General features: G+C 49.4%; 1 gene segment (V, D, J or C); it reads left to right on the forward strand.

Moving 5' to 3' along the window:
* Positions 1–3,237: 3,237 nt before the first annotated feature.
* On the forward strand, positions 3,238–5,149 carry LOC106737971 (immunoglobulin kappa variable 3-20-like). The segment is given in 3 exon segments: positions 3,238–3,286; positions 3,579–3,914; positions 5,076–5,149. Coding segments are annotated over 3 exon segments (459 nt in total).
* The last annotated feature ends 13,573 nt before the right edge of the window (positions 5,150–18,722 follow it).

Here is an 18,722-nt window from a genome sequence, read left to right on the forward strand (position 1 = left end):
AGACTCCAGAGTCCATGGCAGTTTCTCCAGGAGACACCGTCACCATCAAGTGCAAAGCCAGCTCCAGTAGTGGATACATGAGCTTCTACCAGCAGAAACCAGGGCAGGCTCCAAAGCTCCTTCTTTACTACACAAACAGCCGCTCCTCGGGGATCCTTGACCGGTTCAGTGGCAGTGGGTCTGGCACCGGCTACACTTTTACCATTGCCCGAGTGGAAGCTGGTGATGCTGGAGATGATTACTGTCAGCATGGCTATAGTAACACTTGCCACAGTGCTACAGCCCCTTACACAACCCTCCCTGCTCTGCTCAGTCCTGCTGCTCCCGGCACCAGCTGCTTCCTGCCCAGCCACAGACCAGTGATGTCTGACTTGCTCCAGCATTACCAGGTGCTGGTCACGGGCACAGCCCTTCACCTGTCACTTCTCCCTCTCACTCACAGATCTCTGCTATGAACTTAGAGGCAGTGATTCCTTACTTGGGACTCAATTATCTTGCTTCTAATTGTGAAGGTCTGCTGGTCCTGAACAAACACATGCCATTGTCCCCTGATGTTAGGATCCATTTAAAACATTTCCATGTTTTTATACCTGCCTCTGAAAGTGGAAATGTGGTTTGGTGGATGTGGGAGTACCCAGTATCTTCAGGAACCTGTGTAGGAGTCCTAAATCTACTGACATGGGGCTCAATCCTATTGCACCTGCATGCTCCAGTGCAGCACATCTGTCACTTCTGAAGTGAAATCTCTGTCACCGTTACACATTTGAATCCCTTTCCCCATGTGTGACCCCTGTGCTGTCTCTCTGGGCATGCTTACAAGGCTGCATTCAGGCCACACAGGCCTGGCAGCACTAGGATCTGCCCAATAGCTCAGAGACATGCCTCCTTATTTTTCATCCCTTTTCCATACGAGCATTAGACACACGATGCACAAGGACCAGGGGCCACAGGCCATCGCCCACTCTCTTCCAGGACGGTGTCTCTATGACTGAGCCCTCCTCCTTCTGGCCCCACAGGGATGTTGGCCTCTCCGAGGGCAGCCAGAAATGGAGGGAGGGCAGGTGCTGTGGTCTTTTGGACAGAGCATTTCTGTGGGGAGCAGGGGATGCCGGGTCACAGGGCTGTGAACAAAGAAACCTCAGACCTGGGTCTCCCGCTCCTTGGGCTTGTGCCCTAAGCTCTCGGCTGCTGAGCTGGAAGGGGCTGGGCTGCCACCTTCTACCACAGCTGCCAGCCTTGATGGGCATTGATACACATACTTTTTGGTCCTGCGATGTGCCACATTCTGCTTCTTTGAAGCTGACTTGATTAATCTGCAGGTCTGCTCTGCATGTGAACAGATGCACACTGTGGTCAAATTGCATCCAGTTGTATCAGTGGGGAAATGTCAGCATGCAGGAAATGGTGGTGGTGCACATTTAAACTAAAAAATACAAAACCTTCCATGTGTTTTAGTTCAAAAGCAAGATGATGCTGTTTTCTCAACGCTAACATGCATTTTGCCGCTTATAAAACTGCATGTGTTGCATAGCCAAGCTCTTTGAAAAACAGCTGGTGCTGCAATGATTGCAAGTGTAAAATTGCCCAATGTCTCTGCAATTTCCCCAGTGATACGCCCGGTCCGGGGCGCTCTATTCCACCCACAGCCAGTGTGCATGGAGTGCGTGTTCGGAGAGCAAGCGCAGCTTGGATGGAGGTAAAGAAATGGAAAAACACTTCAAATGCTGACCAAGGGCCAACAAGGGTCATTTGCAGGAGCAAGGACATGCCACATAGTGCAGAAAGGGGAATTGGGAGATATTCCCTCAAGTATAGTCCTGCAGGACTCATTCAGGGTGGAGACTGGGTGGGATCCAGGCATGGGATTGCCCAGATTAGTGGAAGCTAAAGAAGCTGTGGGAACTTTCCGAACCGAATTGTAGGCTTCCCAGTGAACATCAGCCCCGGTGCAGGGTGGGGGACAGATCCTGCATCACATTGTTGGCCACGGGTGTGTGGAAATCTCTTTTTAGGCACCCAAATGTCTTTCTTAAATTCTCCCTTAGACCTTGAAAGAGGGCCAGGATTCTGTTGTGAGCGTGGGCAGCGCCGGGCAGAGGGAGCCCTGCTCCGTGCTGGGACCTCTGACCTGGCATAAGGCCCCTCACATCATGTTGTGATATATTCACATCATATTATGGGGGAAACTGTGCCCTTCTAGTTTCCTGGACTTGATTGGATGCTGTTAGACATGAGGAAGGAATGGGTGAACTTTTATCCTGACTCAGCCACCACGTACACTGGTATTGGCCCAGGGATTGAGCACTGGGATTGCAATAGGTTCATTGTCATGCAGGGATCCCCACCTGAGCCACATCTCATTCATGTCATGTCTGGAAAGTCCTTGCAAATGCCTGGCATGTTCTAAGTAGAGATCAAAGAAACCCTGTCTTGGAGGGTGATTTGAAAAGGAGGTCAGTGGTGGTGTCATGGGGGGGCAGGACCCAGAGTCTGGGGGACTCCGGCCAAGACAGCAGGGCTTCCTGGCTGACACAGGCTGTGCAGAGTCTGGGCTTCGGCCGTCTCCGCCAGGGCCCTGCTTGCTGGGCTGCACCTGAGCAACACCTGCCGCCCTGCAGAGCCATGGCTGGTGCTGCGCTGCATCCCCTCTGCTTGCTCCATTGCAGCTGGAGGCAGGGCCCCTTCTCACGCTGAGCTAGTGGCAGCCCATGGGAGGGGGGATGTGCAAGCAACAGAGGGTGCTGGGAGCAGTGCGGATGGTGGGATGGGGGCGCTGGGTGAGATGGAGCATCATCAGAGAGCAGATGAGACCCTGCAGCTTGACCAAAAGAAACAACCAGACAGTGGCAGTGGTGAGGGAAAGGCTGAACTGCACCTGACACTAACTGACCCCTGTGTAGTCCGGTAGTGACTGTGCAGAAGGAAATGGGGTTTCATGTACCAAGAAGGTGATAAGAGAAGTATCCAGACCCCTGAATAGGAAAGCCACAGGGACCTCTGGTCTGTGAGTGCTTCTGTCTCTGCCAGGAAATGGTGATGCACCGTCGATCAGGGCTGTGTGTAGCCCCTGCCCTGCAGTCTCTGCCTTGGGCCCCAGGGAAAGCACATTGACATAGAGCTGCAGGTTTGCATACGACCGCCCAGGGACTGCGCCCTGCTCTGGGGAGCAGCTATAAAGGGGCCCGTTTAACGCTTGGTGTCTCTCCACTCCGTGTCAGTCGGTGCAGAAGCAGCAAGATGCTGTGGCAGACTCAGCTCCTCTGGCTCCTCGTGCTCTGGGCGCAGGGTAAGGGCAGCAGCAGGGCAGAGATGTTTGCACAATAATTTTAATTTTTCAAAATTCAATGACTCTTCTAGAATTATATAGGATGTTGGAGGGTTTTTTTATCCATACATAAGTGTGCTTGTTTCTTTTAAGAGTTTTGGGGAGCCAAAACACATTTAAGTTTTATGAAAGAACATAGGAGGAGAAACATTCAAACAAAAATAGAGCACCACTTCTGTTTCTTAATCATAGTTTAATTTTCATTATTTTATGTGAATTGTTTGCTCCATGTTACTTGTTTCTCTCATTGCAGGCGACAGCGGGGACATTGTTGTGACTCAGACTCCAGAGTCCCTGGCAGTGTCCTCAGGAGACACAGTCACCATCAAGTGCAAAACCAGCTCCAGTGTTAGCAGCTACATGGCCTTGTACCAGCAGAAACCAGGGCAGGCTCCTAAGCTCCCTCTCTACAGCACAAATACCCGCCCCTCGGGGATCCCCGACCGGTTCAGTGGCAGTGGGTCTGGCACTGACTTCACTTTCACCATCAGCCGGGTTGAAGCTGGTGATGCTGGAGATTATTACTGCCAGCAGCATGATAGTACCCCTCTCACAGTGCTACAACCCAATACAAAACTCTCCCTGCTCGGTTCAGGTCCTGCTGTTCCCAGCACCAGCTGCTTCCTGCCCAGCCACAGCCCAGTGACTCGGCTGACACACAGCAGCACAGCCAAATGCTGCTCACGTTCATACCCTGCACCCAGCACTTCCTTCGCTCTGTCACAGCCCTTCCCCATTATCTCACAGCCAGGGACTCCTGATGTGGGTCTCCACCGTCTGCCTTGTCCTTGTGAAGTTCTTCTCCTTGTCAATACGAACATGCGATTTCCCCCTGGTGCCTGGTGCGATCAGCCGATCTCCTTGTTTGTTCTTACTAACTTGAAAAGTCAAAACCTCCCACCCCCACCCACCCACCCAACAGGGAAGCATCCACCTCTCAGCCTCACGCTCTTGGGTTTCTTGCCTCTTCCTGCTCTGACATATATTTCCCTGTTGCCAGCCCAGGATCCCAGCTGCAAGGGGAGGGCTGGAGCCTGTTCTGGGCTGTGTCCGCCCCACAGACTGGTGCTTAAGGCACTTTCTGGGGTGTACGTGATGCAGGCTGAAAATCCCTGTAAGTGAAGGGAACGTAGAGCCTGGGCCTCTCGCTTCCTGGGAAAGTGCCCACAGCCCATGGGGTACCACTGTGTCTTGTCCCGTTGTCTAGGTGGTCATTATCTGGCAGTCTTGAGGGCACTCATGGCATTTAGCATTCCCAGGGCTGGAAAAGGACCAACGATTCCCACTTTTTAATAAAGGCCAATACGAGGACCCAGGCAGTTATGGACCAGTCGTCCTGACCTTCATACTGGGGAGTTACCAAGCAAATTATCAAGGAGTCCATTTGCAAGCGGCAGGGGGAGGAAAGGCTGATCACGAGCAGCCAGCATGGTGGTGCTAAGAACAAATCACACCAAACAGATTTGACCTCCATAAATAAAATGACTAGCTGTGTAGATGATGGCCATGCAGTGGATAAAATTTATGTGGACTTTAGAAAGGTTTTTGATAATGTCCAAGAAACGCACAGGAGAAATGTGGGGAAGATGATTACGAGGTGGATGGAAAACCGGTTTAAATCTACCAGCTAATGGATCCATGTCGGGATGGCAGGAGGTTAAAGTGCAGTTGCAAAGGGGGTCTCCTGGGTCCCATGCTGTCCACAGAAAGGCTTCTTGCTTTTCTGCATTCCCTGTTGTTTCCTTTCCAGGTGCTGAAGAGACAAACCTCCTCCAGGAGTGGAGCCAGGTGGAGCGTGTTTTAGGGAGCCTGTGGGGAGACTGAAGAGCTGATCTCAGAGTCTGTGGAGACGCTGGCTCACACGATCTCGATCCTGCACCAGGGCAGGGTTTGAGGGCATCTCACAGGGGGGCAGTCAGGAAGGCAATGGCAGAGATGGAGCTGGGACTAGCTACCTGGATTAAGGACAAGAAGTCTTTTTTAAATACATAGGGGGCAAAAAGAAGGTACCCGGTGACATGGGGCCTCTGCAAGATACGCTAGGAAATCTGGTTGTCACACCAGATGACAAGGCAACTATTTAACGATTTCTTTGCCTCCATTTTCCTCAACAGGGACCAGATCACCCAGTCCGCTGGGATCCCGTCAGGCCCCGGGGGAGGCGCACCCAGGCCCAGGGTCAGTGAGGATCTAGTCAGGGAACTTCTGGAGGGACTGGCCATGTTTAAATCAGCTGGTCCTGACGATCTCCACCCCAGGTGCTGAGGGAATTAGCAGAGGTCAATGCGGGACCCCTGGCACGGCTGTACAAGCACTCGTGGTGCTCTGGTGTGGTGCTGGAGGACTGGAAAAGGGCCAATGTGGTTCCCATTTTCAAAAAAGGGAGGAAGGATGACCCAGGGAACTATAGGTATATAGCTTACCTCAATCCTGGGTAAGCTTTTTGAGAGAATTATCCTGGCACATGTCCGCGAGGGGCAGCAGGGGAGGTTATGCTTAGGGGCAATCAACACGGGGTCATCAGAGGCAGGTCCTGTCAGACCAACCTGGTGGCCTTCTATGACCAGGTCACAAAATCCTTAGACGCAGGGGTAGCAGTGGACGTACTCTTTCTGGACTTCAGGAAGGACTTTGACACTGTCTCTCACCCCATTCTCATTAAAAAACTAGGGGACTGTGGTGTCGACACCTACACAGTCAAATGGGTTGCTAACTGGCTGAAGGGCCGCACCCAGAGAATGGTGGTGGATGGGTCATTTTCGACCTGGAGGGATGTGGGCAGTGGGGTCCCCCAGGGCTCAGTCCTCGGACCCACGCTGTTCAACATCTTCATCAGTAACTTGGATGAGGGGGTGAAAAGCACTCTATTCAAATTTGCTGATGACACTAAGATGTGGGGGGATGTGGGCATGCTCAAAGGAAGGAATAGGCTGCAATTGGATCTAGACAGGTTACAGGGGTGAGCAGATGAGAACAGGATGGGTTTCAACACTGACAAGTGCAAGGTGCTGCACCTGGGGAGGAAGAACCAGCAGCACACCTACATGCTGGGGAACTCCCTTCTCGTCAGTGCAGAGGCAGAAAAGGATCTAGGAATCATTATTGATGGCAAAATGAACATGGGATGACAGTGTAGGGACACGGTCAGGAAGGCCAATCATATCTTGTCATGCATCTACAGATGCATCTCAAGCAGGTCCAAGGAGGTGATCCTCCCCCTCTACGTGGCAGTCGTGAGGCCGCAGTTGGAGTACTGCTTCCAGTTCTGGGCGCCGCAGTTCAGGAGGGATGTGGACAGCACTGAGAGGGTCCAGAGGAGGGCCCCTCGCATGATCAGGGGCAGCTGGGCAGGCCCTACGAGTAGAGGCTAAGGGACCTGAACCTGTTCAGCCTCCACAAGAGAAGGCCGAGAGGGGATCTAGTGGCTTGTTACAAACTAGTCAGGGGGGGACCAGCAGGCATTGGGGGAGTCCCTGTTCCCCTGAATACTACCAGGAGAGACTAGAAATAATGGTCACAAGCTGGCAGAGGGTAGATTTAGACTAGACATCGGGAGGCGCTACTTCACAGTCAGGACGGCTAGGATCTGGAACCAACTTCCAAAAGAAGTGGTGCTGGCTCCTACCCTGGGGGTCTTTAAGAGGAGGCTGGATGAATACTTTGCTGGGGTCATTTGACCCCAGTCCTCTTTCCTTCCATGGCAGGGGTTGGACTTGATTATCTGTCAAGGTCCCATCCAACCCTACAAACTATGAAACTATGATCATCCAACCTCCTCTTGAATTTGCCCAAGGTAGGGGCGAGGGAACTTCCCTGGGAAGTTGGTTCCAGATTTTGGCCACCCTAACTGTAAAATATTGCCTCTGATCTCTAAGCTAAACCTATTTTCCATCAGCTTATTACCATTGTTCCTTGTCTTCCCAGGTGGTGCTGGGGAGAAAAGGGCTCTACCTATTTGCTGTTGATCTCCCCTGATGAGTTTGCAGGCATCCACCAGGTCCCCCCTCAGCCTCCTCTTGCTGAGAGTAAACAGGTTCAGGTCCCTCAGTCTCTCCTCATAGTGCCTGTCCTGCTGCCCTCTCACCAAGCAGGTGGCCCTCCTATAAATCCTCTCCAGGCTGGCCACATCCCTTTTGAAGTGCGGTGCCCAGTATTGGACACAGTACTCCAACTGCGGCCTGACCAAAGTCGCACAGAGTGGGAGGATCACCTCTCCGGACTGGCTTGAGATGCACATTTGGATGCATGACAAGGTATGGCTGGCTTTGCTGGCTGCAGTCTGGCATTGGTGGCTCGTGTTCATCTTGGAGTCAATAATGACTCCAAGATCCCTTTCCGCCTCTGTGCTTTCAAGAAGGGAACTCCCCAGCCTGTATGTATGCTGTGGGTTCCTTCTCCCAAGGAGCAGCACCCTGCATTTGTCTACATTGAACCCCATCCAATTCTTGTCTGCCCACTTTTGTAGTCTGTCGATGCTGATGAAGATGTTAAACAGTGCGGGCCTGAGGACCAAGCCCCGGGGTACCCCACTGCTCACATCTCACCAGATTGGGTACAAACTATCCACCACTACTCTCTGGGTGCGCCCCATCAGCCATTTTTTTACCCATCCAACTGTGCAGTCATCAATGCCACAGTCACTTAATTTACTGTTGAGGGTGGGGTGAGAGACAGTGTCAAAGGCCTTCTTAAAGTCTAGAAAGACTACGTCCACAGCGACACCATTATCCAAGGATTTAGTTACTTGGTCATAAAAGGCAATCAGGTTGGTCTGGCAGGACCTGCCTTTGGTGAACCCATGCCGATTGCTCCTGAGCATGATCTCCCCTGCAGGCCCCCCACAGATGTGCTCCTTGATGTTCCTCTCCAAGATCCTCCCAAGCACCGAGGTGAGGCTTACAGGCCTATAGTTACTTGGATCCTCCTTCCTCCCCTTCTTGAAAATTGGGACTACATTAGCCAGTTTCCAATCCCCTGGCACCTGGCTAGATGACCACGAATGCTCATACAGCCAGGCCAAAGGCTCTGCTATGACCCCTGCCAGCTCCCTCAACACCCTTGGGTGGAGGGCATCTGGACCTGCAGATTTAAAAATGTCTAGCCCTTCCAGAAGATCCCTAAGTACATCTGCGCTGACTGAAGGCCTGGTAGAGCTGTCTCCAAGATTGTCTCTACCCCTGGTAGGTGGGATATCCCAGTCCCTGTTCAAGAAAACAGAGGCAAAGAAACTGTTAAAAATATCAGCTTTCTTGTCTGCTGTAGCCACAAGATTACCGTTTGTGTCTCGCAGGGGCCCTACATTGCCTGGTGCCCTCTTCTTGCTCCCAATGTACTTGAAAAAGGACTTTTTGTTGTCCTTAATGCTGGACGCTAGCCTGAGCTCCATCTCTGCCCTGGCCTTCCTAACAGCCCTCTTCCACTCACGGGCTGAGGAGGAGTGCTCCTCCTTGGTGATAGTTCCTCCTTTCCACTGGGTGTACGCCCTCCTTTTAGTCCTTAGGCATTCCTGAATGCCCTTTCTGAGCCAAGGGGGTTTCTGAGCACCCCTTTGCTTCTCTCAGGGACTGTTATCCTTTGGGCCTGGGTCATTCAGCCCATGGGACTTCTTTTGGACCAGACAACTGATTTCTTCATCTGGCCTGAAAGGCTTCCTGCTGTGGTTGTCAGAGCCACTCCACTGTGTCATCAATGGCCAGCACTCAGAGGGGATAATTTCCCCTCCCCACACCTGCCAGTATAATTCTGGGTTCAGCTCATTGTTAGGGGCACTAATTGGTAGTGGGGATGGGAAGACAAGCAGTGGGTTCAGTTGCCTCCTCATTTGAGCTTCACACCCCTGGGTAAGAAGGAATTTGGAAGATGTTATGATGGGCCTTGTGCTGAACAAAACAGATGCAAAAAGCTGTGGCTGGGTATCAAAGCAGCTTTCCATTGGTGCAGATCTTGGGCCATACCCTGTTTCACATTTATGTCTCTATGTGGCACTGGTGTAGCTGCCTGACTGCAATCTGTGGTGTTTATGTGGATTTTAGATTCTGTTTTTAGTTGTGACAGAATAGTATCCCCTGTGTGTACATGTATCTGTTCCGGAAGGAGACCAACTCCCAAGTTATCGCTCTAGTATCCGAGTGGTTGGGGCACTTAACCAGGGATCAGGAGACCGAGCTTCCATAACCCACTTACCCAGAGGACATTTGATCCTCTCTTTCCCGCTTCCCAGCAAAGCACTTTAACCTGCCACCAAGAATCAGGCCAGGTATTGCCAAGCACACTTCTGTCATGGGCTTCTTGTGTGACTGAATGTCTCTGTGCTTTCCTAGCCATCCTGGATAACTGCCCACCCCACCTCCACCCCATATCTCTTGAAAGGGTAAACATAGCCTGGTGGGGACTCTCACCACTTGAATGTGGGGCGCCCAGAAGAAGGTAAGCACAGAATCGTAGAGAAGCAGGGCTGGAAGAGACCTCCAGAGGTCATTTAGTCCAACCCCCTGACTGAAGCATGATCACCCCTATCCAAACTATCCTATACAAATCCATAATTCCTCTGTCCAGGCATGGCTGCTTACTATCAAGGCTTCTACCCAGGTCCTGTTTGGCACTATAGAAACTGCAGCTGCCAGGTTCCTTCCAGCGACAGTCAGGGGCAGTAGTGTCTGTGACGTGAGTGGTTCCTCCTGGTGGTTCCCCAGAGGGAGCAGACGAGAGAGTTACAGGAGGAGGTGGCAAGGCTCTGAAGCATCCTTCACCATGAAGACTTCATTGATTCAGTGCTGAAGGAGACATCTAGGACTGTGGAGGACGGACTGCCAAAGGCAGTGCTAGAGAAGGGACAGGACATGGGCTCCCAGAAAGGTGGAAGATGGAAGTATGTGACCTCTGACAGCAAGTAGAAATCTGGGGGAATATGGGGGATTTCAATCAACCTGATGTCTTCTGGGAGAGCAATATGGCAGTGCACAGGCAATCCAGGAAGTTTTTGGAGAGTGCTAGGGACAACTTCCTGGTGCAACTGACTGAGAGGCCAACTAGGGGCCATGGTCTTCTTGACCTGCTGCTCACAAATTGCCCTCTGGGTAAGTGGGTCATGGAAGCTCAGTCTCCTGATCCCTGGTTAAGTGCCCCAACCACTAGGATACTAGAGGGATAAGTTGGGAGTTGGTCTCCTTCTGGAACAGTTATATGTGAGCGTGGTCTTCTTGACCTGCTGCTCACAAATTGTTGGTGGGGGATGTAATAGTGGATGGCAACTTGGACAGTAATAACTGCAAGAGGATTGAATTTGGGATCCTGATTAAAGGAAGGAAGGAGAGCAGCAGAGTACTAACCCTGGTCTTGAGAAAAGCAAGCTTCAACTCATTCAGGAAACTGATAGAGTCATAGATGGATATTAGGGTAGGAAGGGCCCTCAGCAGATATTAGGGTGGGAAGGGCCCCAGGCAGGAAGGAGCACTGGGGTCAGGTGACCCCAACCAGGTGCTTATCCAGTCTCCTCTTAAAGACCCCCAAGGTAGGGGAGAGCACCACCTCCCTTGGTAGCCCATTCCTGATTCTGGCAACTCTCACTGTAAGGAAGTTCTTGCTGATGTCTAACCAGAATCTGGCTTGTGTCAGTCTGTGGCCCTTATTTCTAGTTACTCCAAAGGGTGCCTAGGTAAACAGAGCATCTCCGATCCCTTGCTATCCTCACCCCTGGATGAATTTGTAGGTAGCTACAAGATCACCTCTCAGCCTTCTCTTGATGGGCAGGATCCCCTGGGAGCTGAGTCTGAGAGAGATAGGAGTTCAGGAGAGTTTCCTGTACTTTAAAGTAGCCTTACTGAGGGCACAGGCATGAATCATCTGGATGTGCAGGAAGACTAGCAAGGGTGGCAGAAGACCAGTTTGGCTAATCAGGAAACTTTTCAGTCAGCTAAACACAAAAAGGTAATTTATAAGATGTGGAAACTTGGACAAACAACTCGGGAGGAGTATAAGAGTATTCCTCACGTATGCAGGGATGAAATCAATAAGGGCAGAACACAAGATGAGTTGTAGCTTGCAAGGGACATGAAGGTTAAAAAGAAGGGTTTCTATAAGTATGTGCACTCCCCAGGGATCAGGGGGACCTATGCCCCCCAGACCTGAGTCTGGAGCAGGCTGCATGCTCAGGTAAGGGGGTGGCACTGGCTCCCCAACACTGTGCACAATCCTCAGGGGCAGGGGGGACCCACGTCCCCCAGACCTGTGTGTGGTTTGGGGGTGGGGATGGGGATGGGCACAGGCTGCAGGCTTGGACTCCTGCCCTGCTACCGTCCCCTGCGGGCCTCCTCAGCAAAGCGGGCATGGCAGGAAACAGTGGGGTGTGCAGAGAAGCTGTTTGAGCTGCAAGCTCCATGCTGCCCTGGAGACGCGCTGCCTGCTTACGCAGCTCAAGTGAGGGCAGTGGCGCAGGGTTTCTCTGATCAGAGCTGCCCTGCACACAGGGAGCATGTTGCCAGGGCAGCACAGAGCTTTCAGCAACAAGCAGATGCTTTGCACAGTCCTGGTGTTCCCTGTCATGCTGGGTCACGGCACCTGGGCTGTGGAGGCCCTGGTATAAGGCAGCAGGGTGGGAGCCCAAGGACGCAGCCTGTGCCTGCCCCCATCCCCACACACAGCTCCACCCCGTGCACATATTTCAGGGGTGCACATGTCCCCCTGGCCATCTGGGGAGTGTAAGCAGCCCTGGGGAGCTGGCCCTGCCCCCCAGATGAGCTGCCCACAGCCCCATCCTGCTCCCCGTGGGGGTCCTGCAGCTATGCATTGTGGCCCTAAGCCACAAGTCCCAGTTACTGCCCAGCTGGGCATCATTCCCAGCCATGCCCTGTTCCCTCCCTCCCTCCCTCTCTACAGGGGCTCAATCCCCAACCCCACTACGGCCTGCTTACCTGTGGGAGCTGCTCTTCAAGCTGCCTGGGCCACGGGCATGTGCATGAAAAGAATAGCACAGCTCTAATACCAATTCACAGCAAAAACCCAGAGCTGTCACCAAGTAGCCAAGAGACATTGATTTGCCCTTGCTTCATAGAAAGGTACACCAACAGAGTCTCAGTCTTTACCAGCTGACCCCATTGTTCACTCCATGTTTCAGGCCCTTTCATCCACCATTGCTTTGAAAAAATCTGATCTGTCCAGTTATGAAATGACCCCACAGGCATCACGTATCCAATACGTCTGAGTGCGAGTGAACAAGAGAAGCTAATGGTAGAAGGTGACCGTAAGCCCTGTACCCCATCCTGGTTCTGCTGCTGATCTGTACAGACTGTGAACTCCTCCAACATGTTTACCAAGTACCTAGGGTGGAAATTAGTTTAACCAGGCCTCTTACTTGACAAAGAAGAGAGAGAAAGAGAAGAGAAAAAGATGCTGATGCTGATGCTATGTGTTTTAAATTATTCTAAGATAAGGAAAAACCTTCATGCCTTGTTTTATCTGTGTGCAGATGTTAACCTCCTCCTTTCCAGAAACCAAAAAAAGCCAAAACTGTTCCCAAAACAATGTGTTTGCTGAAAAAGTAAACTGCTTATGTGTGACAAATGAATGATCAACTTCTTCCTGTTTCTTTCAAGGTTGCTTTATCTGAACCCTACATCTTTTCTCGCTGTCTAAAGGATAAATACGCTTGTAAACTTGTAGAGGTCAGAGTTCCTTTGAGAACCCTCTTTGTGATCACTTGTGTAGCTTTAAATAAACCAAGACAGCTCTGTCAATTCTGATACAACCACAACACGAAGTTTGATTTCTTCCACACTAGTAGTGTACCTTGGAACCTGTATAAAGGTACAAGATAGGCTTGCGGTCTTCACTATCCTGCTTTTTCTTTGTTATACAGGTTCTTCATGTAAGTCACTTGAATTCTAGCTGCAGGGCAGGCCACATCTGTCAGGGCAGGTAGATGTTCAACCAGAATGAGATGGAGGAAGAAACATTTGGTAAGGATGTCTTGTCCCGTCTCATTGCTTCAGATCAGGGCCAGAGCAAAAATCTGGTTTGGCAATTTTATGGATAATGTTGGGTTTTTTTGTTTTGTTTTCTTTCTTGCTGAGCTCACCCTTATTGTTGAGTTCCCAATGTATCACTCTGGTTAACTGTGTGAAATCAGGTCATGTTCTGTCAATTGGGTAGCTAGTCCACTGACAGGAGAAGAACCCGCCACCATCTCCACTACCTCTAAAACTCTTCTCTTTAGCTTATGTGCTAGAAATGTGTGGCCCGATGATGTAAGTCCCATATTCCACCTTTGTGCACAGTCTGGGCAATGTTGATTTTCACCATTTTTTTCCACACACATTTTCACATTTTTGAAGAAATCCTGATGAATTATGTGGATTTTAATTTCCCCCAATTCGGGAATATTTTCTAGGAAATTAAACACCCTGTGGAAAAAAAAAAACCTTTTTCTAAAAGTTTTCATTTCATTGCAGAGGAAATGTTAGAGTATCTTTACCCACTATGGTTTAAAAGATCATGACAGTGTTCCAGTTAGAGCAACATTTAATTTCATTTTAGACTGATCAGATCTACTTAAAGGGATTTGAACATTGGAAGAAAATAGACATTCATAGTTAAAAAGAGGAGAACAGAGAAACTGGCACAATAGCAAAGGCCAAATAATGCCACTGCAGCCTACTCTGTGAAGAAATCACCTTCTTGGTCTGCATTCCTGCTCTGAGTTTGTGCAGCCACCTCTGCCTCCAAATCCTGGCTGCTGCCTGGTCACTTGGACAGCCATGTGACCTAGGCTGGATACATTCTTGGTTTATGGTTGGATCCAGATGATGAAGTCAGAAAGTTTATTTAAAGGATCTCTCCACCTTAGACGGAAGAGAGACATCTTTGGGAACACAGAACCAAGCTGAGGCCTCCAGAGCAAGCTCAATCAGTATTTGGATGAACTCAGCTGAAATTTAGCCAGAACTGTACATTTAAGTGTCCTAGTCATGTAACAGAAAGGTAATCAGCTTATAGTGTTTTGCTCAAGGTGGGTTTTCTTTCCAGAGTCTGTTGTTTTGTATTGCTTCTTCACCCTGTCCCTTTTTGAGCAATAAAAGTATCTGTTATCGAATGCCTCACGGTGTGTGCGGAAGAGGGAAGGGAACAGCCTTGGTAGTTCACCTTACTAGGCTGGCTAGGGCTGGCTTTTCACACTCCTCCTCCAGTGCAGGAGGCAGCTGGTGAATGCTTCAGGCTAAAGGAAGCACCCCAAAATCCAATGGTGGGTTAAGCATCCTCATGGTCTAGGGGGTCTGTGCACCCCAGGCAGCACAGAGCGCTAACAAAGACCAGAGCCCAGGTGGTGGCAGCGCTTGCCCCAGGCTTGCAGGTGTGCTCCAGGAAGGGGGTTGGCCAGATTTAGGCCCCCCAGGGGAAGCACTTGAAGCTTGGCTTTTGGTCAGCTGTAGTGAGGTGGGTGGCTTGGTGCAGGAGCGCCCCCTACTGGCCTGCCACATACTCTACCTAGGAAGAGCAAGGAAATAATCTTTTCTTTGGGTTATCCACTGACAAGCATTTACAAAGTTGTGATAGTGTTCAGAGGGCACTGAATTGGTAACTAGGCTGTGACTAGATAGTGAACACATAACATTGCTCAGGGAATAGGTAGTACTTACTAAAACTTCTGTGAGTAACTTCCAGGTAACTGCCCAGCTATTACAGATGCTAGAATAAGTCGGTCCTTTAGCAAACATTGAAAACGGGTCCTCCATCTTCACATGATAATTGACATATTATAGAGGTACACCGATACACCAGTCCTATATGGAGCTGTGAGTGGCTCATTTGGAGGTGAGGGGAGTGGGGGGGCTCCCAGTGCTGCACGCACCCCGGGAGGGCATGGGGAGCATGTGACCCCCCCCATATGTGCTGAAGGAGAGGGTGGGCTGCCGCTTGGGGCAGGCAGGAACGGCACTGGAAGGGGGGTTTGGGGGGGGCTACAGACACCCCAAAATTCACTGTAGCCCCACTCCTAGTGCCACTGCTGCCCACCGTGAGCACAGTCCAGCCCAGCCCCCCTGTCAGGAAGAGCCTGGTGCCAGCCCTGGCCCCAGTCCAGAGCAGCAACCTGCCCTTGCCCTGCATACAGATCTGTGGGCACACACCTCCCGTGCACTCGCAGGGTGCATGCAGTGGCAGGAGCCACCCCCTTCCCCTGTGCCCTGAGATAATTTCATAGATTTCATAGATATTAGGGGCTGGAAGGGACCCCTTGTTATCATCGAGTCCAGACCCCGTGCCAGAGGCAGGAAGTCTGTAGGGATCAAATGATCCTACGAAGATAAACATCAATATGACTTTTGAATAAGTCCAAAGTAGGTACTTGCACCACCTCTGGAGAGTCTGCTCCACACCTTGTATGCTCGGACTGTAAAGAAGTTTTTCCTTATATTAAGTCTGAATCAGCCTTCTAGAAGTTTGTGGCCATTAGACCTAGTTACCCTTTGGGGAGCCCTGGTGAACAAGTGTTCTCCCAGATCCATATGCACCCGGCCCCCCGCCCTTTATATACTTATAGGCAGCCACCAAGTCCCCCCTGAGCCTTCTCTCCCCCAGGCTGAAGAGTTTCATGTCCCTCAGTCACGCTTTGTAAGGCCTGCACTTTTGGCCTTTGCTCATATGGGTGGCTCTCCTCTGGACTCTCTCGAGCTTATCCACATCCCTCCTAAAGAGGGAGGCCCAAAACTGGACGCAGTACTCCAGCTGTGGCCTTACTAAGGACGAGTAAAGTGAGAGGATGATGTCCCTACTTTTGCTTGAGATGCATTGGTAGATGCATGCCAGAGTTTGGCTTGCTCTGCCAGCCATGGCATCGCATTGGGGCTTCACATTCATCATATGGTCAATCAAGACACCCAAGTGTCAGTCACGGTGCTAGTGAGCATAGCACCACCAAGCCCATGAGTATGATGCTAAGTTTATTTCTCCTATGGTGAAGTCCCTTGCATTTCTCTACATGAAATGCCATCAGGTTTTTGCCCACCCACTTTGCAAGCATGTCCAGGTCAACCTATTTTCCCAGCCTGTCTGCCAGCACGACCACCTCCCCCGTTGCTTAGCGTCGTCCATGAACTTTGCCAGTCTGCATCTGACGCCCAAATCCAGATCTTTAATGAAGCTATTGAAGAGTACCAGCCCAAGCACTGAGCCCTGGAGAACTCCACTGGTAAAGTTGCCCCACATTGATTTGTTCCCATCAACTAGTACTTTTGGGGTCTGACCCCAGACCCAGTTCCCCAGCCATCAGAGCATGAGATGGTTGAAGCCACAGCTCCCCAGCTCACAACTCTGCCCCATGCCCCACCCTGCCCACTCCCTCCCTCACTGCAGGAACCTCGATATGCATCCCCCATGCCCCTTCCCTCCTTCGACCCCTTCCCCCACACCAAACTTACCAGCCAGATGCTGCTTTCAATGGTGCTGGAGATTCCATCCCAAATGTTGTCTTTGCCTCCATTTCACAGGTTTCATAATGGGCCTATTGTGATATTTGTTTTTCTTTAAGTTTGGGGGTTTTTTAAATCAATTTTCCCTGTTTCTGTTTTTCATGTGAATTCTGAAAATATCAGGACAAAGAGATGTGCTATTTCAGCCCATTTGAAATTAAATGAAGGGCGAGGGTATAAAGAAAAGAAGAAAGATAGCAGCATCCAAAGAAAAGGCATAAATATAAAAACCAGGGGAAAAAAAAGATAATGAAGGGTGTAAATGCTCCCTCAAAACATGTAAAACAACTCCCATAAAAACATGTAAAAATGGAGAATAAAACAACAAGAAGAAGAATATAAAAAAAATCAGCCAAGAAAAAGTAATCTCAGGGCTGAAACACTGGCAAATATAAACAATTAAAATAAACGCTGGAAGAAGTGAAATGCAAAAATTTGGTGAAAAAGTAGAAACTTGCAGGATAAAAGGGTGAAATGGGGGTTAGGAGGTGAAGAAGGGGAAATGTTTCTGTAGTACTGAACGTGAAAAATGGTACGAAAGCCCATATCCAAACACATGACGAAGGAAAGACGCCTGATTTGAAAACATTCAGAAGTGTAAAGATAAAACTGAAACCGAGCACATTACAAAAACCTGCCTGTTGATGCCTTTTCCATAGAGAAAAATAAGAGGTACCCCTTGTCTAAGAGCAGTCGAGCTCTGAGCTGACCCCATTTCTCCCAGGAAATTACTGTATTTTGACATGTATGTACAGTTCAAAATCGACTGGAACTTCCCCAGGGGCCGGGTTTCGGAGAGCACATTCGTAGTCGTTCCAACCAAATATTTACCAGTGGTTTTGATTTCATCTTAGGAGATGTTGTCAAGTGCATCCCAGGTTGTACATATAATCTAACTTTCTAATGCATAGCCACATGTGTATTCATTATAACAGATTTGAGGTAATACATATGTAGCAGGCTCACCTTTCAGAGCTTGGGTTGAGTCCCAGGCTTAAGATCCTGCTGTTTTGATTGGTGGAGCCCAAGATTTTTCATGTTTGCATCTTATATTTTGCGATTGAAATGTTGTATTGTGATGTTGTAAATAGTATTATTTACGGTTTGACCTTGGTTCTTGGTTAATGTTCACTGTAAATATATGTATATGATATTTAGTTTTATGCTTATGTATATTATAACTAAATAAATTGTATGTAGTTAAGAACTTTGGACTTTCACATAATATTTGTGGTTTAGTAATAACAAAAAGTGAATCTTTCAACTAAAAAGATGAAACAGTGGTGAAAGTGATTAACCATTTGAAAAAATCCCACATACATATGGATAAAAGGTTTCCACAACAGAGTACATCACACTACTAAAATATTTCCTTGGATGTACAATAATAATTTCTCCATGGAGTTTATTAACCCTGGCACCAGCTGTTTTGAGACAATAATAGAAGATATATATAAAAAAAGCAGTGAATCTTTCCCCTAGTTACAGAGATAAATGAATGAGTCCTGATTATGTTTAATGAATTACCAGTACAGAAAGACTGCATTATAACTTCTGTTTCAAATGCAGTTGTAATCAGAAAGGAGAGTCAAATAAAACAGGAATTTATGACATTGTTTAAACGTTCAGAACAGCTCCATTTATTCCATTTACAACTCCACTTGTTTTGAGCACTGCAAAGTAAACTAATCTGGGACCTCTTCATTTCTATAGAGCCATCACCAATAAGCATTCGCCAATTCAAATTTCTTTTAAAAGGTTGCCAATAAATTGAAGGAGTAGAAGAATCCTGATGCCTTTCTAATCCAACTGCACTTCCAACACTGCAGTGCTAGAAATAACTTTAAAAAATGTAGGCAAAGATTTTTCAGAGACAAAAGTGAAAACTTGACTCTACGCAAGTCAGTGGGAGTTTTGCTGTGAATTCAGTGGCCCTG

This window comes from Alligator mississippiensis, chromosome 2, assembly GCF_030867095.1.
Source record: "Alligator mississippiensis isolate rAllMis1 chromosome 2, rAllMis1, whole genome shotgun sequence".
Classification (NCBI taxonomy): Eukaryota; Metazoa; Chordata; order Crocodylia; family Alligatoridae; genus Alligator; species Alligator mississippiensis.